The following is a 26720-nucleotide window of genomic DNA, read 5'->3' as shown; positions in this document are numbered from 1 at the left end:
AAATTACCCCCTGACGTGGACTCTGTCTGGTAGTGTCAGGGGCAATTTGATTGACTTTTTATAATTTCAGGGAGTTATTTGCCTATTCCCAAATTTCTGGGGGGTATTTGACGATTTTTAAAATTTCAGGGAGGTATTTGACAGTTTACTCTCTATTATTTTCACGTTTATACAAACCTCCTAGGGAGGCGGGAGAATGAAAAGAGAGCTGTTCTCTTTAGGGTGCATGGAAAAATTATGCATTTTAAGGTATCTAATGCTCATTGAAGTTGCATTCTAGCATTGTAGTATGTGAGATGCTCATGTGGATCGGTCTTTCCGTCGTACTCCTATGTGGTTATGAGTCTAAAGCGCCTTGGCATCAGTTCTTCATTGATATCGATTCTTTTTCGTCGTACTCCTATATGCTCATATGGATCGGTTTTTTTCCTTCTTTATGAATCATCGCCCTTAGATGAGGAAAAGAAGATAGGGCAACACCAAAAGAGCATGAGAGGATCCAGATCCACAAATCACTCACTTTAAAATTGTGGCAATGTCATAGTTATCGTAGCTATGATCTCTTGATGGCAAGTGGCGTCTCTTCCTTCAAACTCCAACTAATTTTATTTTGAATCTTCTAATACATTCCTTCATCTCGTTCAGTAAGAGATAAACTAATAAAGTAGTTCATACTCATGCAAGGATAACTTTATCTTTAACTAACTCCGACATTTTTATTGATTTTATTGTGAATGGAATGTTACAAGCTAGTAAAAAAATAAAAAGAAGATTACATCAAACATGGGAATTGAGAAATTAACTTATTTGTTGAGTGATATTTGATTCTGTTGAGTGCATAATATTTGACTTTGTTTTGAAATGAATTGAGTATTTTTAAATACTAGCACTGCCTTACTTGTAATAAATAATCTTAAACATGGATACAGTTCACAATCTATGAGGCCCAAGTTGGGTCATTCCAAAATCCAATGAAAATGATCACCAGCTATCTTCCAGATCATTGTCTGTTAAAACAACTCTTTTTAACTGTAATTCACACCTTATTGGATTAATTTGTAACCAATAAAAAGTACTTAAAATGAATGATTATTTTCTGCAAGATATACCTAATCATATTGCCAATCTCCCCAAACATTGACGAACACAGTGACGTTTTCATGTGGATTTTAAATATGTAAAGACCTTAACTTTAACTACCCAACTAGATTCTATATATGCTTTCTATGTGTATTTAGCATTCTGTTCAAATGAATGTCACATATATCTATCTAAACGGCCTATCAAGTTTTTAAGTAGTACTACTAGTACTGTACTATAATTTTTTTCTTTCAATTTTTTTTTTTATTTAAAGAAAAAGACTAATTAGTACCATTAGATTACTAAATAAAGAACTAAAGTTATTAAACAAAATTTTGAAATTTGTGTGGTTTATTTTTTAAAAGTATAAAACATATTATTTTCAATATAAAATTTATTTCATTTAATTATCTAAATAGTGTCTCGGATATAAAAATAAAAAGTGTCTCAAAAACACTAGTTAGCATGACTATTATTTAAATTATTTATGAGTCTTACAAACAAATGTATAAAGTTAGATGATATAACACAAATATCTTCTAGTTTATCCAATATTCTGATATGTACGATAATAGTACTGAAAAAAACTTACTTAGTCACAATTTTAAATAAGTTTATTTTTTTAAATTTTTTGGTACACTGTAGATATGTATAAGTACATTTGTTGAGGTAGATGATTATGATGGGTTTACAAATATTATTTATTAATTTTTCTATATTAAATACTATTTTTGGACCAATTACTATTACCCACCTAAGTCGTGTACAGTATATATCCACATAATGTGTACCGGAGTGTTATTTTTTTTGTTACAAGGCTAATTAAAACAAAAACAAAAAAGCCAAAAAAAGAAAAAAGAAATGGGAACTATTCTCTATGAAGAAAGTTCCAGCTTCGTCGCTCCAGAGAATATCAACCAAACTTTATGGAAGAGATGCGTAAAATGTGAGATCAAAATCTGAAAAGACTTCAAACTTGTATAAGAAATCCGCATAATTATTTCCTCACAAATAAAAAATATCTAAACACGCACAAATAAAAAAAATAATTAAAAAAATTAATAATTAAATAATGTGACTAGTTAGTTTAGGACTTACTCAACAAATGGCACTATAAATACGATGACTCCACCTCTGTTTTTACCACTTAGATTTTGTCGATATAAATAAATTGTATATGTGACAATAAGAATATATACACATTTGATAGATATGTATATCATAATATCACCATCCTTCTCACTCAGTCTCTCTCTGAGCTATGAATGCTGATTTAGCCCCGTAGTTGTTCCGCTTAACCCTCCTCCACAAGAAACACATAACACAATTCAAATCACATTTCTTCATTTTAAACAAGTGGATAGATAAGAACCTCTTTAATTCCTCTCCAATTTTTCAGCAAAAAATATTAAGCCTAACCCCCTTTCACCACCAAACTCAACCTAATCCTACTTCTAAAACTTTGTTTCTTTTCTCTCCCACACACGGTTTCTTCCTAATCCTAACCCTTCCTCTCACTCTAATTTGATATATCATCACAATTCTTCAACATTTTTTTCCTTTTTTCTTTCATCTTTTCTTGAAAGAAAAAAAAAAATTCTTGATGGACTATTGTTTAAGAGAATTAGAAGGTAAACAAGCTAATGATCCTTTGTTCATGAAAAAAATGAACAACAATAACAACCACAAATCGTCATCAACAACGCCTTCACAGGTCCATGAACAAACACAACGCGTGTTTGTTCATGGACCTGTGATTGTTGGAGCCGGACCATCAGGATTAGCGGCAGCAGCATGTCTTAAAGAAAAAAACATTCCATGTATAATCTTAGAAAGATCTAATTGCATAGCATCATTATGGCAACTCAAAACCTACGATCGACTACGTCTTCATCTCCCGAAACAATTTTGTGAATTACCCTTCATGGAATTTCCTTCAAATTTCCCAACATACCCTTCAAAGCAACAATTCATAAAGTACTTAGAAGATTATGCGGAAAGGTTTGGAATTAGGCCGCGGTTTAACGAGACAGTGAAAAATGCTGAATTTGATAGTAAAATTGGCTGTTGGAAGTTGAAGAGTTTTAGTAGTAAAGGGGATTTAACGACGGAATATGTTTGTCGGTGGTTGATCGTTGCAACCGGAGAGAATGCCGAGGCTGTTGTGCCTAATATTGAAGGTGTAGATGAATTTGATGGAATTATAAGACATACAAGTTTGTATAAAAGTGGTGAAGAGTTTAGAGGGAAGAAAGTTTTAGTTGTTGGTTGTGGTAATTCTGGTATGGAAGTTTGTTTGGATCTTTGTAACCATGATGCTACTCCTTCTCTTGTTGTTAGAGATTCAGTAAGTAACTTTCTTATTATTGTTATTATTATTATTATTGTTGTTGTTTTCTCTATGTGTTTTGATAATGGTTTTTACAAAAATAAAAAAATAAATGAGAAGAGGAATAGAAGTTTTATGTTAAATTTTCTTCTTTTCAAAAGTTGTGTCCTTATTTGGAACTTTTTTTATTCAATTTGATGAAGTAGAAAAAAGTAACTTAAGTATAAGAGTTAATTAAGATTTTGCTTAAAAAAAAGAGTTAATTAAGATATACTCACTTTTTGATTTCTACTTCCTAAATTGGTTTTTAATTTATTTATTTTTACTATTTGACAAATTTCTATGCATAATGATAATAATATACACAACCTAGTCTAATTAATTTCCTTTTTTTGTCCTTATTTTTTCACCAAAATAATATAAAGTTTAAAGCTCTTTCACTAAGCACTATCTCCCAATCAGAAAAATGGAAGTTTTCTTTGGTGCTAGAAAAGTGAAAAATTGAACTTAACATCCTCCAAGTTTTTTAGCTTTTTAGTCTAACAAATCTCACATGAATTACAAATTAAAAACCCTTGTTTCATTGTTTCTTCCTTTGCATGCACCACCCATAGGTTTCAAGTTCCAAAATGGACTGTTAAAAGAATAACCTTTTATTTTTAATTAATATTTGTTTACAAAGCACAATATTTCAAAACTTGATATTTCTTGCACTTTCTTGGATTCTCAAGCATGCGCAACATGGGCATGGTGTTGATTTATTTACTCCCTCTGATCTTATATCTCGAAAGCAAAAATTCATTTTTTTAGATTTATTTAATAATTAATGAGCTCTTGCTGCTTATATATAAGACAAAATGGAATAGTAAATAGTGGAGTATTATTTTCTTATCATTGTTTTTTTTTTTACCACACCTCATGATTCTTCTGAGTGTTTTCCCCACATAGAGCATGGCCTAAGCCTGCAACAACATTAGGTAGCCAAAGTCCTCGTACCTTTTGGCCCACTTTTTTTTTTTCCTTTGTTTTTTTACAATTAATGTATTCATGTTATATATGATATGATATTGTTATTATTTAACTTACTATGGTAAATTATATAAATGAAGGTACACGTTCTACCACGAGAGATGCTAGGAAAATCAACTTTTGGGTTGTCCATGTGGTTACTTAAATGGTTTCCATTGAGACTTGTCGATAGGTTTTTGCTCATAGTGTCATGGCTTATGCTTGGTGACACTTCTCAACTTGGTTTGGATCGTCCTAGTTTGGGTCCCCTTCAACTCAAAAACCTCTCCGGTAAAACTCCCGTCCTAGATGTGGGTACCCTTGCCAAGATTAAAGGTGGACACATTAAGGTACTTTCCCAATTCATCACATTCTTTGTAATCAATTACAAATATATATATGTTTGAATTAATTGTGAATATAAAAAAATAATGTTAAACTTCCGGTGACGACGATTTTATTGAATATTCAGAATGCAACTTTTGTCAAATTAAAGCGGCTCATATAATTTTGACAAACATGCCCGTAATTCAAACATTCATGAAAGTTATTATGAAACTTTAAAAAATTATTAAATGTAATGTGAATGTAGATCTTGAGAGCAATTAATTTGTTTTGGGTTATGGTGGCTATAGTATTATAGGTTGGGGATTTTTTTTGTACTTTTTAAATTATTTTATAAATATTTTCTATTAGGTGTTAGAATAAAAAAATTAATGGTGGTACCTAATTATTTCCTTTATGCTTTTTATCAAGTGCAACTTACATCTCCTCCTATCTCTCTTTTCTATATTAATAATTAATTTATTTATGATATGGCTTCTTAATTAGTTCCCACTTCTTTTTTATTATTTAATGTTAGCAAGATTTTTCATCATTATGTGATTTCAATCAAATCATGGATGAAAGCACCATTGTTTAGTTTAGATTTTTAAATCAAAAAGCTAATCAATACAACAATATGGTTAATCATTATTTGAATCATGCTTGGTGGGGTTAATTAGTTATTTCCATTAGATTATTTGGTTGTCAAACTCAAAATCAATTTGACACTCATAAAAAAAACCTAAAAATCGATTGATGTGTAGGTACGACCAAGCATAAAGCGGTTAAAACGTCATACAGTGGAATTCATAGATGGAAGGTCAGAGAATTTTGATGGTATCATATTGGCAACTGGTTACAAAAGCAATGTACCCTATTGGCTCAAGGTATGATACATGAACACCATGCATTTTACCCTTTTTTTTATACTCTACAAAAAAAATTTATTCCTTAAATAATATTCTTTTCGTTTCAAAATAAATGATACAATTGATCACTGTATACGCGCAAATGCACAATTTATGTGAATAGTGTACCTAGTTAAAACTGGCCATTTAAAATGGGAGAGAGAGTAAAATATTCTAAGAATATTTTTTAATTAGTGACGTTTTACTTTTTTTAATACTCCATTATCTTAAATATAAACAAAAATTGAACGGTGTAATTCAGACTAAATATACATTTATAATTCTTTCTTTTATATTTAAGGTCATATTAAGTATATAATTTTTTTAAAATTGTATTTGAGATCGAATGAATGAAGTATTTTGAAAACAATTATTATTTTTTACATATTGGAATGGATTGAACAAAGCAAATTAACTAATATACTTTGTATAATATTTATTATATAGGAAGAGGATATGTTCTCTAAGAAAGATGGATTTCCTATGAAGCCATTTCCAAATGGATGGAAAGGTAAAAATGGACTCTATGCGGTAGGTTTTACAAAAAGGGGATTATTAGGTGCATCTATGGATGCTAAAAGAATAGCTATTGACATTGAAAGGTGTTTAGAAGCTGAAAAATAAAAAATTATATAAAGAGCAATTTTTTGCTCCCTCAATTTTGCCACATAAATTTGGTTTTTGCTAAGTGAGATCAAGACACAAAAGAAAGGCATTGATCATGAAAACAACTTATCATAATCATTGATGTTTGGTCTTGGCTAACCCAAAAGACATTCATTCATTCATTTATTCATTGAGGAATATATTGATTTGAAGTTGGTTTGGTATATAAATGAATGGAAAGTGAGATGTATATTTTTGGAGGGGCTAACTTTGCTATAAAACATGTGTGTACAATGGCATTGTACCAAATTGGATGAAGGAGTACTCCAATATTCTATATGCATGGAGGAGAAATGGGCAAAAAGTGAAAGGACAATATGTAATGTAATGTAATATTCATCGGTTGGTTTGGGGTTGATCAGAAGATATTGAATTGAAGTTGAAGCAAGGAAAAATAATTGTAGTTTTTTTTCCTAAGCGGGGACCTCGTTGAATTTACATTCCAATTCCATGCGGTATGGATTTTGCATTCACGCACTCAGGAGTTTAATAGTTTCATGATCAAGATCAGACATTCTAAAAATGCAGATTTAATTTTAATTTTATAATTTGAAGTATTGAACTTGAATTTAAAAAGTCTAATTTTGATCGAACATTTGTTGAAATCTTAACCGTACGAATGTGAAAAATTCTTAAAGTTTGCCCGAACTTACTCTTCTCTCTATATATATGTACGTTTGTACATATTGCATTTATTTTTACCTAATTAGTTTTTTGACTTAAAGAGAAGTGATGGGAGACAGAGTGGGTTGTGGAAGATGTTCTATATGGATGGTATGTGATTGTGGTATATAACATCTAATATTTCCTTTTATTATTTATTTTTTGTTTGGTTTACAATGGAGTCGATGGTCGAATCAATTACCTCTAACATACTATTCAAATCCCGGGATATATTTTGTATCATTTTTCATTATTTTGTGAAGGTGAAAAAAAAAAGTTACTGTAATAATGAGGAAAAAAAAACATTTCTTAATTTGTGATGAAATGCTAGATAGATTGTGTACCAATTTTCATTACCAATTCCATGCAATTTCATTTTGAAAGTTGAAATGATTTTTTTTTCAAGTAGGAAATCATCAGGACCACTCCATATTAATTTTCAGCTGAATTATTTTTATAAAATAAATAGTCGGTCAGAAATCAATCGTTAGTTGGTCCATTGGTGATGACACTAGACTTATTAGGGAGGATCACAGTTCGATTCCCGCAACTATAATCGAGAGTAAGCTAAAACCACTAAATGTCAGATTGATATCCAAATCATATTAAGCAATTCAGTGTGCCGAATACTTATTGTGGTGAAAACCAATAAATAAAATAGCCAGCAGCCAGAAACCATTGAATTGCAAGGAATTGAAGTGGAATTGTTGTTATGACATTTATTACATATTTTCCTATTCACACCAACTTCATTAAATATTAACACCGTTCATCCGAATTTAAGCAACATGAAATGACTAAGACAAGTCATATTGTACGCTTTGCCATCAGTAACCAGCCTTTTATGATTAGTACCACTTACCAGTTACCACTGTATGCTTCTTTGGTGGGGAGAAATTTGGCTGAGTCGTGGATTAAGTTTTATATTGGTTGAAATCTAGGGATAGTTTTTGGTGGTGAGAAATATTCAACCTCAACGCTTGGAAAGTTTTACTTCTTTTAATTGGTTGGAATCTATGAAGTGTGGGTTAATTGGTTAAAAAAGTTGAAGTTGAACATTTTATAAGTGAGATGATATGTAAACCTGATGTCTTAAATTTTTGGGTAAAAATGTGGAGTCAAAATCACGTGTATGATTGCACAAAGTCCAATGTGAGCCCCCCTCCCCCAGCTCAACAATATCTTCGGAGCTAAGTCTTACATCGGTTAGAAGTGTTGAGGTTTAACACTTTATAAGCTAGAGTAGTGAGATTTTAAGGACCAATGTATTGATCCAATTCAGTGAAACTCCCCCTTTACAATCCAATAATATTTTTCACGAGCAACAGATGAAAGACTAATTTCTCTAATTTTGTGATTTTAAGTGCAAGATTTTATTAAATTACGTTATGTTGAAGTTCGGATTCAAATTAAAACATTGATGAGGTTAGGAGTATGTCAATTACTACCTCCATTCCTAATTATAAGACTCTGTTTGACCATTACACGTACGCCAATGCACAATTTTGATCACTAATATCTTTAATTGTCTATTAGTAAAAATTATAAAGATTTAATATTTTGAAAATACTAATCAAAACAAATTGAACAAGATCTTATATGCTGATATTTAAATTTATATATTATTAAAAAAATACGGTCAAAACAAGGTAAATGAATAGTATATTTTTGTCAAACATAGACTTATAATTAGGGACGGAGGTATTATTTACTATGAGTTAACTTATAAACCATATAATTAACGTTCAATTTAATTAGCAAGAGGGTTGTATGCTTTGTCCTGTTACTCGCGGAGAAAGATTTTTGGCTTAATTGCATATTTATTTTTTATGTTTATTTTAGATTTTAATTTGGCTATTTAAGTTTAAAAAGTTTCGAATTAGTGCCTTTTGTCAAAATTTTGCTTAAATAGTTCATGTGGCTAATGGATTTTCACACGTGAACAACTTAGGAGGGTGGCACGTGAAAATTTTAGAGGAAATTAACTCAAAATTTAACAGAAAGTTAGATAAAATTAACTTTAAAAATTTGGCGAAAATGACAAACTTATGTAGGGATGTCAATGGAACGGGGATTGAACGGATGGTACTATTCCTTCATCCACATCCCCCTGGATCCCCACATCAACTTATAAAAAAAAAAAATCAAGTTTCTATTCTTTGGTGACTGCTCAGACTCTTGCAGATCATTTTGTTCAGTTTACAGCTTCAACAGGTGGTCTTCGAGCACGACGTTCTTTTATGCAGCTCATATGACTTGCTTGTGTGTGGGTTGTGTGGACCGAAAGAAACCACAGATTGTTCAGAGGCTCAACATGTTCGGTGCATCATATGTTGGACAAGATCAAGACTTTTTCTTATAGGTGGTTGAAAGCGACGAGTAGTACGCTAGCTTTGAACTGTCATAGTTGGTGGTCTAGTCCTATGACTTGTTTGGGCCTTGTTTAGTTTCTTTTGGTTCTTGTGTTTTGACTCTATTGTAACATTTCTTAGTCTCGTGGCACGTCTTGTGCTGTGTAGACTATTTGCTTTAGTGTATATATATATATATATATATTTCATTTTGGCTTGTTCAAAAAAAAAAGTTTCTATTATTTTCAATCAAACTAGATGTAAAAAAATAGTAAAGTTTAATTATAAAACAAATTAAAAAAATTAAAATATTATTGTGAGTCTTGTGACAATAATAAACATCATATATAGACAAATGTATAAACATATTGTGTGAAAAATATAATTAAAAATAATTTATAAAGTACACAAATATATATTTATAAATGTTATTTTAATAAATTATTCGGGAATGGAGTCTATGCGGGCCGGAAGGTAAAATCTCGTCCTCATCCCCAAACCTCTTTCGGAGAACTTTCTCCTCCATCCTTATCCCTACGGGGAAAAATTTCTCATTTTCAAGTCTCCAAACGGGGCAATCTCCACGGAGATTTTCATTTACGGATGAAATTGACATCCCTAAACTTATATGTTGATATTAGAAACATAAGGAACCAATTTAAAAGTTTTTAAACATAAATGGCCAAATTAAAATCTAAAAAAATAAACGTGAGTGAGGACCAAATATTACAATTAAATAAAAAAAATTCACCAAATATACAATTAAATCAAAAAAATTCACCAAGCTGGGCATCAATGTGGATGCTTGTTCAAACGATTGTCATCCTCCACTTTGATGGAAAGAATCCATTTTTCTATTTAATTTTCAGTGACTAGAGTAATGTCAATAGCACGAATTTGGATTCTCTCCAATTTTTTCTCATGTTTTCTCTCATTTTCTTAATTCAAGAGTTCGTAAATTACAAAGAATAAAAGAAGAGAGAGAATCAACCATTGAATTAAGCAAAATGAGAGAAAACATGAGAAAAAATTTGAGAGGATACAAATCTCAATAGCACTTACTGTAATAGAGTACACAAGCTATGATTTTATTTAAAGATCTCTACATTTTCAATATTTTTAATATTATAATTTTTAATTAATTCGAAGTATATAATAAATTTAAACTCATTTAATATTACACTTTATATTTATATTTTCAAAATTATATAGTAATTTAGGAAATAGAAAAACCAAATAAATGAAGATCCAACTCGATTTCATCATCCCTTTGCCGTGCTCACTCTGCAAACAAGTGTGTCATATGGCTCCACTTCACTTGTTAATTATCACCAACTTGAGGAAAATAAATACAGTACGTACTTATTGAATTCTTGATTAAACTCTAGCTACTCACGTACTAGTACTACTGTACTAGTGTACTGTGCTTGATTTTTTATTTTATTTGAATTTTTTTAAGCTCATGCTAACCATTTCCCGGAATATATCTTTACTTTTTTAAAATTTATTATTTTCAAATCAAAGGTTCATGTTTCACTGTATGGTTAATTGACCATGGATCTCAATTCAACTTATTATATATTGACCTAGTTAGTCATATTTAGAATAATTTAGTATGGTTAATAAGATTTGGTTTTGATTTGTTCAATGCATTCTTATAAAAATTCTATAAAAATTTTAATATTTAAGATTTTAAAGAGTGTCCAGGAAGCATTCGTTAGCATTTACCTATAAATATATACAAACAATTCTATTAATTAATTTTTATTGTTATAGAGAATATAAATTAATTAAATTTGTAGAAAAAAGAGAGTATCCGTAATTAAATTCTTAAGCAACTTTTTCTAGTCAAATTCTTGTGTACTTTTCACAATTTTGAATGGTTTTTTGTATTAATGTTTATAATATTTATAAGAACATCTCCTATAAAATTTAGAATTTTTTAACATAAGATGAATTATTTATGAATTTTTATGTGCAAAAATTTCTTATTAAAAAAAATTTAAACTTTTGCAAGATAGATTCATATAATATACTAAACATTATCACGTAAAAAAACTCAAAATTTCAAATAATATACACCAGTTGAATGAAAGTATGGACCAAAAATTATGATATGTGATAGTGGCTCTGCAAGTACACAGAATCGCAACCAAGTAATAATGTGATAAGTTATCGTTCTCCACATGGATTGTGCCAAAATTACTAGTTTCGCTTATGAATAGTTTTGCATTCGCTTTGTTTAAAGATAGTTGTGCGGGTAAAAGTAAATAACACTAATTAAAAAGCAGAAAAGTAAATTGCAGGAAAGTAAATGACTGTAAAAGTAAATGGTGCGTGTGTGTCTACGCGGGGTGGTTAAGTGTTTTCGAATCCCTCCCTTACTCGTGCTTGGTGATTATTCCCTTGTCCCCCTCTATCAGGATTAGACTATTTAAAATAGGTTCAGAAGCACTCGTTCCCTATTTCTGTTATAAACTGTTCAGAGCCTAGTTTAGGTTACCCTACTCTGCTTAAATATCCTCGCCCCAGCCGGTTCCACTTACTCGTTTAAACTTTGGTATCATTACATTTAAGGCTCAATGTGTCGCAAGCTGTCACGTGTGCCTCAAACTAGTCCCTAACTCTGCCTCAGGTAGAAATTATCATTCGTTCTAATCCTATACTAAGACCTCAGATACTGAATTTAATGGTCTCATGTTGGACCCTAGCACGCTGTTCTTCGTTCGGGATAACTAGCTTCGTTTCCAATCTGATATCCACTAGCTCCGTAGATTTTATTCTAATGTGATCAGTATTAAAATAAATATAAAAGCAGACAATAAAAGAGTTTGAAAGTAGGAACGATTGAATTTATACCCAAATTATACAAAACCAAGCATTCGTAAGGGAGTTCTTCGACACCACCTAACCTAGGAAAAATAAATTACAAAGACAAAGAAAAGAACTTTGTTGGCCTTGGAGTTCTGTGGCCTTCCTTGCCTCCTCCTTAGAGTTCTCCTAACTCTAGAGTGAATATCACTATTGTTGAGTGATTTCGGAATGAATAATAGTGGAGGAGGAAGACTCTATTTATAGTTTTTCAGTTGGGTTTGGGCTTTTTCTGCGCGTCCATCGTATCCATCGTGGCCACGATGGAGTGTAATTTTGCCTCATCGTGGCCACGATGGATCATATCGTGGTACGATGGAAGATTTGATCAGGATTTTCTGTTTTCTTCAACCGCCTTTCATCGTGTCACGATGACAAGTCATCGTGGTACAATGGGAAAGATTTGTTACAGATTTTCTTCAATTTAAACCGTTTTCTCATCGCGCCGCGCTGGATCTCATCGTAGGTACGATGGTGCGCGCTGTTTATTACGTTTTTGCCCTTTTTTGCTGTTTTTTCACTTTTCTTGCTTCTGGACCAAATAACTTCACTTTTCCCGGTATTTGCTTGCTTTTGGGCTTCAATTGCTATTAAAACTGTTCTGGTAAAAAACGAGGGGGTTTGTATTATTGATCAAATGGTGTGATTACACTCAGTTCAATCCCAACAACCCTGGGAGTTTGATAAGTCAGAAATCGATCCCTTTACAAATGAAAGTAAGGAGCTATTTATAGAGCTTCTAGTCTTCTTCTCCAAGCAAGGGCTCCTAAAAATCCGGTCTTCAGCGCCTTTTCCGGTGATGCAGCGTGAAAGTAGGAATAAAACCTTGGTCTCCAAGCCATGGCAGTTTCAAGGAGTTGGTTTCTTCATTCCTAAGTAATCGCTAAGGCAGAGGAGGATGAAGATATTTTGTTATCGTGTGTAAATCCATCCTATGGGCGGTATCCTTCATTGTCTACCTCGCCCAGGCCTTATATCGCCAAATGGACACTTAGAATTTAATTGTTTTGGGCCTGTTTCCTTTCTCATATTAATTGGGCTAGTTTGATTTTGCCTTTAAGCCCATTGCCCAGTCCACAGCCCCCCAAGCATGAGATCCGTAGGAATGAAATGCTTAAGTACAATTCGAATTTCCCTCCATAATTCTTGGCGCGCGGTATACCGCGTTTCTCTCCCACTCTCTGGTGCACGTTCTGACGTTCCTGGGCAACTCTCATTAACCGTTTCCCCACCTGATGCTGCCACTATGAGATTCTTCGTCTATAAAAGTGGGACTTTGATGAAACAATCAGTTCATCCCTTCTTACCTGCAAAGTTCTAAACTTTCCTTTCAGCGTTATGTCTCCCAAAAATCCTTCTTTCGAATGTGGTCAATCCCCGGCTTCCCCCGTCATTAAGCGGCTCCGGCGTATGTTGACCCTAGGCACGGAGGACTTGATGGATGATTTTGGCGAGTTCTCAGAGTTCGTCAAAGAGCTGAACGATTACTGCTGGAGGCTAACCAAGGAGGAGAAACGCTTTCTTGATAGCGTGTTACGTTTGGAGAAGGAACTGAAGGATAATGCGTCCTTTGTGATTGCTGTGGAAAATGTGAAGGAGTGCCATGCTGAAGTTACCGAAGCTGTCGACAGTCAGATAGAGATCACGAAAGAAACCATGGGTGTGCAGGAGGAGATCCTAGGGATATGCTTCAACGAGGAACGGAGAGTGGACGATCGTTTGGCGCTGCTGAACAAGGAGATGAAGCCGCTTGTGAAGAGGAAAAGGGCTCTTCAAGGCGAAATCAGGGACGATGTCGTTAAGCTGATTTCTAGGCGTCACTCCCTGGTGGACCTATTGGACAAGCAGAACGAACTGAGAGAGGATTTGAAGCCTATTGAAGAAAACATGGTGAAGGCGAAAAGGGTGAAACGGGCATTGGAGGAAATGCACCGTATCGCCGTTGCCGATGCTGGTGAATTGGGGAGCTCTACTATGCCGTGAAGTTTTTTGTTTGCTCATCTTTCCGTTTTGTACTTTTCTTTCCAGTATTTGTAGTTTGCTTATGTATTTTGGGATCTTTGTTATTTTCATTCTGTTTCTTTGCTTCCGTTGTATTTTCTTTGCGACGAATTTGGATATTAAGCAATTTCTTTCCCTTACGTGTTGCTCTTCTGTTCCCTTTAGTACCGCCTTCCTTTGCGATCTTCGATAACTAAAATGGGTCAAGTTTTGACTCCTTGGAAACATAAAGTGGTATTTATCGAGACAGTCAAAACTTGATGGTTACGACCGTCCATGCACTTATTGTTGCCGTTAATAACGATGTTAAGGTTGAATATTGACTATAAATATCCCCTGTTAAAACTCGAATTTTCATCAATCTTGTTTTGAATCTTTATGATGGAAAATAATAATGCGAAAAAACCTGTTGCCGGAAGCGCTCCGCCTCAGCGGAAAAAAAAAAGGGGAGAGGTGTCTACTTCCAACTCCACTCGCTCCCGAAGGTCAAAGGATGTCAAAAAGGTGGAGGTTATCGTCCTTTCCTCGGATACCTCCGATTCTGGTAGTGGCGATGAGGATTACGTTTCGTTTCTGGAGACCTACGTTCCTCCTGAGCTTCGTGCTTCTTCGTCCAGTGAAGAAGAGGGGTCTCGGGTCACCGTGGAGTCCAAGATGACTTTCCCTGAGCCTGCGCCAAAAGATTCCGAGTCCGAGTGATAGGACTTTCAAGATTAGTTTTTCTTTGTAATTTTGCTTTCTGCCGTTGTACCTTTATCTTTCAAAATTAATAAAGACTTTTGGTCTAGGGCTGAATTCATTGTTCTTGTGTTTTGCTTTCTCCTTAATCTTGAATTTTTCCTCTTTTTGAGCGTTTTTCCTGTTAATTTATGTTATGCTCAAAAAAAAAGGCGAGGCTTGTACTTTTGGCGTGGTGATTCCAGAGGCGCATTGTGTTTCGAGGCGACTTCATGTTCGCCTTTTAGGGTGATAACTATTTGACGATAAATCTTCCGAAATTTATTCTCGGGATACACGCTTTTTGACGCGTGTTTAATCCGACGGCGCACTTGGTACTTATTACTTCGACTTCTGGACTTCAACCAAAACGAAAAGATTTCCCTCTTTATAAGTAGTATCTCCGTTTCTTCTTTCCCTTTACTTATTTCTTCTCGCGAATCAGTATTCTCTTTCGCATATCCTTCTTCGATCCAGCAAGCCTTTGTTCAACGATTAGGACGCTTCCAGTTTATTTCTTCAAGCTTTGTCAATTCCTTTGAGGTATTCTTTCTTTTATACCTTACTCCTTTTTGCCGATTTGGTCTGTCTTGAGTAGGAACCCTAGTTTTCTGATTAGGTTTGGATAAATGGTTATTTTGAGGGAGTTAGATGATAATGAGGAGAGGGTTCCTATTTCTTCTCCTAGTTATTTCGAATGGGCGCAACAGGTTCGCGCCCACTATACTAGGGCTAACGGCGTCCTTAATAGCCGAGGGTTTTACTCGGAATTATGGGGTTTTGATGTGGGGAGTAGTAGTAGTGATAGTGATAGCAGTAGTGATAGCGGTAATGACAGTGATTGTGTCATAATCTCCCCTTCCTCTTTCACAGGAAAGCGGAAGAATCCTTGTCGAGATCTGGTCGTTGCTGATTATACTCCAGTCACCATGGAAGTTCCTTCGAAGTATACTAGTGTGGAGATGGTGAGGAGCTTTAGGAAAGCCGTCAAACTTTCCGACTCTCGACATGAAGATTCTATTATTACCGAGCCTGTCAGAGAGGATGAGTTTGTATTTTCTAAGAATGACAAACCTCCGCATTATTTCTACCTTTATACTGGCGTGATCCAACCCCTCAATATTTGGCTGCCCTTTACCCCCTTTGAGGCGGAGATGTTGAAGGTTCTTAACGTCGCCCCTACCCAACTTCATCCCAACAGTTGGGCCTTTGTCAAAGCCTTCGAGGTGATGTGCTTAGGTTTCGAACTGGAGCCCTCAATTGGCGTCTTTTTCTCCTTCTACCACATTAAAAATTTGAAACCCCAAGCTTTAGTCTCCCTTAGTAGTCAACCTAACCGCCGCCTCCTGAGTTTGTACGCTTCCAACTTCAAGAATTTTAAGAACTCTTTCTTCCGGGTTCGCTGTGGCGATCAATTCCCGGATTTGATGTATGATGAGGTAGAAGATCCTTTATTTCCCTTCTACTGGACCAATAACCCTAGGCTTATCAAGGGGGCCGTCTTTGAGGCCTTGAGTGATTTTGAACAAGATACCGTCAGCTTCCTTGACTCATATGCTCTTATGGATACTGCCGATATTCTTAGGTGTGAGGGTAATAGTGAAGCCCTGACAGAGTATTTACGTAAGTAACGCATTTGGTATTTTTCTACTTCTGTTTAATGTTGATCTCGCCTCGTTATTAACTCTTGTGTTTTTTTTTTGTCTCTTTTTACTTTTGCAGAGAGAATGAGGACTATTTCTAATGAGGAGAGACTGGCATTCTTGGCTAAAGCTCGCCAGCAAAGAGCCAATCCTGTTGTCGCCGTGACTGATCCCCTGAAGAAGCTGCAAGTGGAGGAAGCTGCTATGAAGGAAGGGCGGAGCAAGAAGAAGCATGAGGGGCGTATCCGTGTTGAGATCCCGGGAAAGACGGCTTCTGGAGCAGAGGAGAACGAGGGTGTTGCTCCTCCTCCTCCTAAAAAGCAAAAAGTTGAGAAGATTACTCAGAAGGCTGGGGGCGCTGACAAGGGCAAAGGCGCGGCTTCCAGTTCTTCTCAGCCTCCCGCTCAAGACGCTGAAAATGCTGCGCCCCTTTCCTGGAGCTCCTTCGATCCTCTGGAGTTTATTGAGAGAGGAGTAACCATGGTGGGTGATATGACTCGCTTCACCAACACTTCGACGGAAGACCTGAGGAAGAAAGCCTTAGAGTATGAAGTCAAGGGTACTCTCCTCAATTATCTGTTGACAAACCGCCAGGAGCAAGAGGTTATGGAGGCGAGGCAAAAAGTGAAGATGGTTGATGACAACCTCGCTGATATTGAGAAGAAGTATTCTGAAACTAAGGCGAAGCTGGAGGATGATATTAAGAAGCTGAAGGAAGAACAGGAAGGCGAGGCGGAGAGGTTGAAGAAGGAATATGAGGATAAGCTGGCGAAGGTGAAGGAAAGTTATGCCGCCTCCGAGACCAAGCTGAAAGAGAATGCTGCTGCGCAAGATGAGGTGATTTCTAAGCTTTCTAAAGAGAAAGATGCAGCGGTGTTCTCCGTGGGGACCTTGGGCGAAGAGAAGGAGAGGTTGGAAACTGACGTGAGGGAGCTTCAATTGTACGCTGCCAATCAGTACGAGGAAGGTTTCGCCTATGCCCTTGAGCAGGTCAAGCTTCTTTTCCCAGACCTCGACGCCCCGCGCCTAGCTGAAGCTGATGCAATGAACCAGATTATTGAAGGAAAGCTTGTTCCCTATGTACCTCCCAGTGAATGATATGATCTTGTTTGTAATGATTTTTGTTCTTGCCCTTCTGTGGCTTTTTGTAACTATTTTGTATGCCCTGTTGTGGCTTTGAACAATTTGCCCCTTGGCTGGGTCCTTTATAAATTTCTTTATTCGCCTGATTTCTTCTCTTTATAACTTTATGGATTATTTTTGCATTACGTTGTGAGGTAACGCCTTCTGTTGTTCTCGTCTAGGAAACTTTGTCCTTGCACCTGTGACATTTTCTACTTTCTATAATAATTGTAAATTGATACAAATAACGTTATACCTGTTGTCTTTTGGCGTTATAATGAATCGCCTGCTTTGGTTGTGTATAAGCTTCTTCTGGCGGTGTTGATAATCTCGCCTTTTTAATTTTTCTTTTTCTGACGTACCCAACTCGTAAGACTTACAGGTAACGCCAAGGCTTTGCAACCCTTTTTTAAAATTTTTTTTTTCTGACGTACCCAACTCGTAAGACTTACAGGTAACGCCAAGGCCTTTCAACCTTTTTTAATTTTGCTTTTTCTGACGTACCCAACTCGTAAGACTTACAGGTAACGCCAAGGCCTTTCAACCTTTTTTAATTTTGCTTTTTCTGACGTACCCAACTCGTAAGACTTACAGGTAACGCCAAGGCCTTGCAACCTTTTTTAATTTTGCTTTTTCTGACGTACCCAACTCGTAAGACTTACAGGTAACGCCAAGGCCTTTCAACCTTTTTTTAATTTTGCTTTTTCTGACGTACCCAACTCGTAAGACTTACAGGTAGCGCCAAGGCCTTTCAACCTTTTTTTTAATTTTGCTTTTTCTGACGTACCCAACTCGTAAGACTTACAGGTAACGCCAAGGCCTTTCAACCTTTTTTTAATTTTGCTTTTTCTGACGTACCCAACTCGTAGGTGACGCCAAGGCACTGTAACCCTTGTTTAATAATATTTATTTTTTTTTTTTCTGACGTACCCAACTCGTAGGTGACGCCAAGGCACTGTAACCCTTGTTTATTTATTATTTTTTTTTTCTGACGTACCCAACTCGTAGGTGACGCCAAGGCACTGTAACCCTTGTTTATTTATTATTTTTTTTTTCTGACGTACCCAACTCGTAGGTGACGCCAAGGCACTGTAACCCTTGTTTTTGGTTCAGCGCTCACATCTGAGTTGATCTTTAAATAAAGATTCAGAGCTCAAGTTTGAGATAACCATTTTTGTTGGTTCAGAGCCCGTAACTTAATCAGGTTGACCTTTATTGACGCAAATATTTTGGGATATGCAGGAAGATATAAACTACTAGAATTTTGAAATTCAATGAGCCTCGATAAAAACCCCCGTTGAAACAGGGGAAAAGAGTGTCTCATTGTTTTTTATTCATTTATGACAATGGTTCTTATACATCATTTAAAAATATTGCTGAAAGAAGAGAATGGTTTTACTTATTCTTCCACCGATAAAGTGATGCTCCGTGATTAGCTATAGTAGAACTTTAGGTTTGCTACGTTCCATGTCCTTGGGAGGATTTTTCCTTCCATGGTCTCTAGGCGATATGCTCCTCCTTCGAAAGCTTCTTGCACCCGAAAGGGGCCTTCCCAGTTTGCTGCGAACTTTCCTCCTTTATCCTTTCCCATAGGTCTTTTCAGCACCAGGTCGCCTTCTTGAAAACTCCTTTGTTTGACTCTCGTATTATAACGCCTAGCGGCTCTTTGCTTTATGGCGAATTCCCTGAAATGCGCTCTTTCTCTTCTTTCCTCGATCATGTCTAGGTTCTCTTCCAGAGCTCTGTCGTTCTCTTCCTGCGTCGTGGTTTTTCTGCGCCAACTAGGAGGATTTATTTCCACCGGGATCATCGCGTCCGAACCATAGACCATTGTAAATGGCGCTTCTCCTGTCGAGGATTGGGGAGTGGTGTGATACGACCAGAGGATGGGTGAGATGTGGGCTACCCAAGCTTCGCCTTTACTATCTAGCCTTCTTTTTAAGGCTCTTAGTATCACCTTATTTGCTGACTCTGCTTGTCCGTTAGCTTGTGGATGCTCCACTGATATAAAGGTGTTTTTTATTCCTTTGCTTTGACAGAATTCAACGACCTTTTCGCTGGCGAACTGTGTACCGTTGTCGGATACGATGTATTTGGGCAATCCAAATCTGCAGATGATTTTCTTCCAATAAAAGATTTTTACCTGTTCCGCCGAGATGCTGGATACCGGCTCTGCTTCAATCCATTTTGTAAAGTAGTCTACGGCGACGATGATCCATCGCGCTTGTTTATAGCCAACCGGAAATGGACCAACGATATCTACACCCCACATGAAAAAGGGCCAAGGGGATAACACTGACTTCAGTGGCTCCCCCGGAACGTGATGCAGGTTGGCGTGTCTTTGGCATTTGTCACAGTTTCTTACATACATGGCGGTATCATCATGTATATCTGGCCAATAAAATCCTGCTCTCAATATCTTTCCTGCTAATGCTCTTGAACCGATATGACTACCACATGATCCTTCGTGTACTTCATTCATGATGCGCTTGGCTTCTTCAGTACTGACGCATAAAAGGAGGGGGGACGCGAATCCTCTCTTATATAGCTTATCCCCTACCATTGAATACCATGCCGCCATTTTCCTCAATTTAAAAGCCTTTTCCCTTTCTTTCGGGAGCTCATCCTTTTGGAGGTACCGGATAATGGGCGATCTCCAGTCTTCTTCTTCTATTACCATCATTACCTCTTCCCCGTCGATGCTGGGAGTTTTTATGGTTTCTTGGATAACGGTTCTATGGCTTCCTGGTTTTTTGGTGCTCGCCAATTTTGACAATAGATCTGCTCTCATGTTTTGTTCGCGGGGAACGTAAATCAATTCGAACGAATCGAAATGCTTAGCTAGGTTTTGCACCTTCTCCACGTATTTGATTAACTGCGGCTCTTTCGTTTGAAACTTCCCTGATACTTGGTTGGTTACCAGCTGGGAATCACTCATGGCCTTTAGCTCTTTTACCTCCATATCGCTTGCCAACTTCATTCCTGCTATCAAAGCCTCGTATTCCGCTTGGTTGTTGCTAGCTTTGAAGGCGAAACGTAGCGATTGTTCTATCATCACGCCATCCGGTCCTTCCAGTACTATTCCGGCTCCACTTCCTCGCACATTGGAGGCCCCGTCAACTGAGAGTGTCCAAAACGCCGTTTTCTCTGTTGTTGGCGGAGTAGACATCTCCAATACAAAATCAGCTAGTCTTTGTGACTTAATGGCCCCTCTAGGTGAGAAGGTGATGTCAAATTCCGATAATTCCACGGACCACGCCACCATTCTTCCTGCCAAGTCTGGCTTTCGGAGGACATTCTTGATAGGGTAATCTGTTTTAACAATTACCTGGTGGCTTTGAAAATACTGCCTTAACTTTCTGGCTGTGACAACTACCGCGAGAGATAACCTCTCTATTCTTTGATACCTTGTTTCTGCTCCCCTTAAGGTTCTACTTACAAAATATATAGGTTTTTCTTCGCCCTCTATTTCTTGAACTAGAGCTGAACTCAAAGCTCTATCCGAGATTGCGAGATATAGGTAAAGGGTGTTACCTGGTAATGGGCGTGTCAAGATGGGCGGTGATGCCAGGAACTCTTTTAGTTGTTTGAAGGCTTCTTCGCATTCTGGCGTCCAGGAAAATCTCTCATTTTTCCTAAGAGATGCGAAGAAGTGGAAACCCTTTTCGCCCGCACATGATAGGAATCTGGATAGTGCGGCTATTCTGCCTGTCAAGGTCTGTACTTCTTTCACGGATGTAGGGCTCCTCATGTCTATGATGGCTTGGCATTTTTCGGGGTTAGCCTCTATTCCTCTGCTGGTGAGCATAAACCCTAAGAATTTTCCGGCTTGTACCCCAAAGGAACACTTTGCTGGGTTTAGTCTCATGTTGTACTTTCTTACTGATCCCATGATGTCCAACAGATCATCATCATGGCGACTTCCCTCGGAAGTTTTTACTACCATGTCGTCGATATATACCTCTAAATTCTTCCCTATTTGCTCAGCAAAAACCCTGTCCATCAACCTTTGGTATGTTGCTCCCGCATTCTTCAGTCCAAAAGGCATGACGTTGTAAAAATAGTTGCAGGTATTCGACATAAAGGCTGTATGGCGGGCGTCGGAGGGGTTCATCTTTATTTGATTGTATCCGGAGTAGGCGTCCATAAAACTCAGCATCCTACACCCCGAGGCGCCATCAATTAACCTGTCTATGTTAGGTAGGGGATATGGATCTTTGGGACACGCCTTGTTTAAGTCTGTGAAGTCCACGCACATTCTCCACTTCCCGTTGGCCTTTTTCACCATGACGACATTTGCCAACCATGAGGGATATTTTATTTCTTCGATGAATCCTGCTTCCTTTAGTTTCTCTACTTCCTCTGCTATAGCGACTCGCCTTTCTTCTCCCACCTTCCTTTTTCTTTGGGAAACTGGTTTTGTGCTGGGTGATATTGAGAGTTTATGTGTTATCACCCCTTCGTCAATCCCTGGCATATCTGAAGGTTTCCATGCGAATAGGTCAGCGTTATCCTTCAAGATTTTGATGATTCGTCTCCTCTCCTCGCTGGGCAACGCTGTTCCCAAGCTAGTTGTCTGGTGAGGGTAATCGCCAATTTGAACCTGCTCCAGGTCTTCTATAGGGCTTACCCTTCGATCTTGGAATTCCTCCCTTGGATCCATATCTGCGCTCTCTATCATGTTTATGCCGCCTGGAATTGCGGCTTGTCTTCTTTCGAATTTTCCGCTTGCGCTGGAAGTTCGGTGTCGTATCTTTAAGCTGGACTCGTAGCACTTCTTGGCGAGAATCTGATCGCCCCGTACTGTTCCTACTCCCCCATTCTCGAGGGGGTATTTTATTGCTAGGTATAAAGTGGACATGGCCGCCCCTAATGCGTTAAAGGCGGGTCTTCCTATAATAATATTATAGGAGGTAAAAGGAGTTTTAACTACCAGATATCGCACTTTGATAGTTTTGGCGTTGCTGCCTTCTCCAAACGTGGTAAGAAGGGAGGCGTAACCCATTACGTCCACTTGTTCGCCAGAGAACCCAACCAGGGTTCCGGAGTATGGTTGCAATTGCTCTTCTGCTAATTGCATGGCCTTGAAAGCTTCCCAGTACATAATGTCCGCTGAACTCCCCGAATCTATCAGTACTCTTTTTACATCACAGTTCAAAATTTGGACTTGTATCACTAAGGGATCATCGTCATGGGGTGCTACCTCCAAACCATCCTTTGCTGTGAATGCCAAATCTGGTACGTCTAATGGCTGAGGTTGACTTATGAGGTATATCTCCGAGATGGCTCGGCGTACATACCTTTTCCTTGCTGAGCTTGATTCGCCCCCGCCTGAGAATCCCCCCGCTATTGTATTCACGGAGATTCTCCCCTTGGGAGGCTCTCTGTTTGGCCCAGGAGGGTCTCGTGGCTCCTGCCGGGGAACTTTTGGCACGACAACCCGCCCTTGGGCGGCGTCGTCAATAAATTTGCGAAGGTGTCCGCTTTTGATTAGTTCTTCGATCAAATCTCTTAGGCGGAAGCATTTCTCCGAGGAGTGACCTCTACACCTGTGATATGCGCACCAGGCGTTATCGTCCAGCCCCATGGGGATGTTACTGGTTCTCCTTGGGGGGAGGTTTGCCAAACCAGTGGCCAGAATCTCATTTAAGACGTAAACCTTTGAGGCGTTTAATGGCGTGAAGTCTTCATTGGCGGGATGATTCCTGAATTCTCTTCTGGGCGGTTGGCGGTAGGGTTTCCCATGGTGCCTCTGCCATGGGTCTCCTTGGTGGCCCCCCGATTTTGGTCGTGGGTGTTCGGGCGCTCTAGTGGCACGGCCCACGTATTCCTTCTCCTTAACGTCTCTTTGCCTTTTCTCGGCGTTACTTTCTTCGCCCTTGATATAACACTCCGCCCTCTTGTTCACCTCTTGCATCGACGAGGCTGGCTTTTGGGCTAAGGACTCATTGAAATGTCCCGCTCTTAGCCCATTGTGGAAGGCTGCCACAAACATCTCCTGATTTGGATTTGAGACTTTGATGGTGGCTTCGCTAAATCTGGCGAGGAAGTTACGCAATGACTCGCCAGGGTTTTGGCGGATGGAGAAAAGACTGGTTGATGTGACTTTCACGTGTTTCGATCCAGCGAACTGGTGAATAAATTTTTTATGAAAGTCAGCATAACTCTCAATTGAGTTTCTTGGAAGGTTCATGTACCAACGCAGGGCGACATCCTTGAAGGTGCCGGCTAGTAATTTACACTTTAGATGTTCCGGAGCATTGATTATGGCAGTTTGTGTCCCAATTGCCATCAGGTGCTCCCTTGGATCCGTCTTTCCGTCGAAGGTAGGAAGGTGAGGAACCTTGATTGTTTCCACCACTTGGGCATCCCACAGGTGCTGTGCTAAGGGTTGTACGTCCATGACGCCCTCTCCCTCCTCCTCCTCCAAAGTCAATTTCGCTTTCTCTTTCTCATTAGTTCTTTCGGCTTCTATGGCCGCAATCTGAGTTTGTAAGCGCCGAATCTCTACGACGGCGGCTTGCAGGGTGTTAACGTTAGAGTTGTCGTGGTTTTCGTGTTCTCCAGCCATGTGAAGATGTTTGATTTTTCGTCTAGTTGCTGTGATAGGCTGGGATCAAATGATTTTACCGCAGCCCCACGGTGGGCGCCAAAATGTTCTGGTAAAAAACGAGGGGGTTTGTATTATTGATCAAATGGTGTGATTACACTCAGTTCAATCCCAACAACCCTGGGAGTTTGATAAGTCAGAAATCGATCCCTTTACAAATGAAAGTAAGGAGCTATTTATAGAGCTTCTAGTCTTCTTCTCCAAGCAAGGGCTCCTAAAAATCCGGTCTTCAGCGCCTTTTCCGGTGATGCAGCGTGAAAGTAGGAATAAAACCTTGGTCTCCAAGCCATGGCAGTTTCAAGGAGTTGGTTTCTTCATTCCTAAGTAATCGCTAAGGCAGAGGAGCATGAAGATATTTTGTTATCGTGTGTAAATCCATCCTATGGGCGGTATCCTTCATTGTCTACCTCGCCCAGGCCTTATATCGCCAAATGGACACTTAGAATTTAATTGTTTTGGGCCTGTTTCCTTTCTCATATTAATTGGGCTAGTTTGATTTTGCCTTTAAGCCCATTGCCCAGTCCAAAAACAACCCTAAATTACTACTAAAAACATCATATAATTGACTGTCATCAATATATGAAATACTTTAGGGACCAAAAGTTGCTTAAAAATTTTATAGAACTTAAATTTATAGGGATAAAAAAACATATTTAATCGGTTAATCCTAACTTATAAACGTTAGTACGTTACCTCACTTATTAGGAGACAAGTCAATGAGGTCACTCATGTATTAGCAAGAGAGACCACATCCTTAGTTAGTTTCCACATTTTCATTGATGTTCCCCTTTGTATTCCTGATATTATTATGAATAAAATGAAGTAGATATTTTACGTTAAAAAAAAAAAACGTTACCACACTTGTTACTCAAAAGGAGATAGGTGACTACTTCTCTACCCTCGCATAAATTGAGGGTAGTTGCCCTATGCTGATGTGGTACCAATAAAATTCATCCACGTGTATTTAAGTCAAACATAATTAATTTTTTACCATAAAGTAATTTTGACTACTTTTATTTTTAATTAATTATATTTTATGTTACTAGTTTTCTTTAATTATATTTTAGACTATGTGTAAATATAATTAGAATTAATTTGGTCATTGATTGCTTGTTTCTAAACGTTATATATTGATTCTAAAATATCAATGTTATTAGTAAAAAAAATCAATGTTATAACAACAAAGGAAAATAAAATAAAATAAATATATATCAATGTTAGTTTAAATAAAAATAATAAGAGAACAAAAACAACAAAGGAAAAAAAAAACCTAATATCTTTAATTTAAATATACAATTCCACTTGTACATTTATTAAATGAAATCAAATAATGCTTCAAAAAAATAAAATAAAATCAAATAATTCATGCTATTCCGGTGTAAATACTCCCTCCGTTTCAAATTATTTGCTCCCTGGTGTGGACTCTGACTGGTAGTGCAAGAGGGCAATTTGATTGACTTTTTAAAATTTTAGGGGGGTATTTGCTCATTTCAAAATATCACGGGGATATTTGACGAATTTTAAAATTTCAATGGGGTATTTGACGGTTTACTCATTGTAACTAATTACTTGGTGCAATTAATTCGATTCATTTGAGTTTTGAATTTTCAATAATATGGTAATAAATATTGAATCATATTCCTTATTGGTCAACAATCATAAATCAAATTCTTCTTAACTCAGTGACCAATCAAGTGGATCAATTTTCTTGATTACATTCTCCTAATTTCATTTTGTCTTCTCTAAACTATTTTGTTTGCAATTTTTTCCAGATATGGACAACCAAAGAAAACAAAAATAAAATGACGATGAATAGGAATCACATTCTATGACATAATAGGAAAAAATAAGGAGAAAAAAAAACAGGAAAAATATGCTAAAAAACATAACATGTAAGAAATTGAAAATCACAAGTTTTAGAATCTTGAAGAAATCCGGTAGATCGGTGGCGAAGGCTGCAGTAAAGATTGACATCGGATAACACAAAAGCGGAGGAGCTGTAGAATGCTAACATGACAGTGGTGGAGGTTGCGGCAGAGATTGAAATGTTTAAGAAGAAGAAGAAAGTTTTTTGACGATAAGAAGAAAGTTTTTTTTTTACGCGAAGAAGAAAGTTGTTTGAGACGTAAAACAATTTGAAGAAGAAGCAAATAAATCAGAAGCAATTAGGTCCAAAATATAAATTCATAGAATATAATACATAAAATATAATTAAATGAAAATAAAAGTAGTCTAAACTACTTTGTGGTAAAAAGTTAATTATGTTTGACTTAAATAAATGTGGATGAATTTCATTGGTGTCACATCATCAAAGGGCACCTACCCTCAATTTATGTGAGGGTAAATTAGAAAAAACCATAGTGTAGATATAGATATATTATATGATGCGTACCTATCTATCATGTAGCAGAATGTTCCACTTTGACA

At 37.1% G+C, this 26720-nt stretch overlaps 1 protein-coding gene across 1 annotated transcript; it reads left to right on the top strand.

Moving 5' to 3' along the window:
• Positions 1-2222: 2222 nt before the first annotated feature.
• On the top strand, positions 2223-7151 carry LOC123899121 (indole-3-pyruvate monooxygenase YUCCA6-like). Its single transcript, XM_045950189.1, has 4 exons — positions 2223-3427; positions 4519-4767; positions 5506-5628; positions 6097-7151. The coding sequence occupies exons 1-4, from the start codon at positions 2684-2686 to the stop codon at positions 6271-6273; spliced, it is 1293 nt and encodes a 430-aa protein (XP_045806145.1). The 5' UTR covers positions 2223-2683; the 3' UTR covers positions 6274-7151.
• Positions 7152-26720: the final 19569 nt, after the last annotated feature.

The sequence above is a fragment of the Trifolium pratense genome, linkage group LG7, assembly GCF_020283565.1.
Source record: "Trifolium pratense cultivar HEN17-A07 linkage group LG7, ARS_RC_1.1, whole genome shotgun sequence".
Classification (NCBI taxonomy): domain Eukaryota; kingdom Viridiplantae; phylum Streptophyta; class Magnoliopsida; order Fabales; family Fabaceae; genus Trifolium; species Trifolium pratense.
This window is presented reverse-complemented; position numbering and strand designations above follow the sequence as displayed.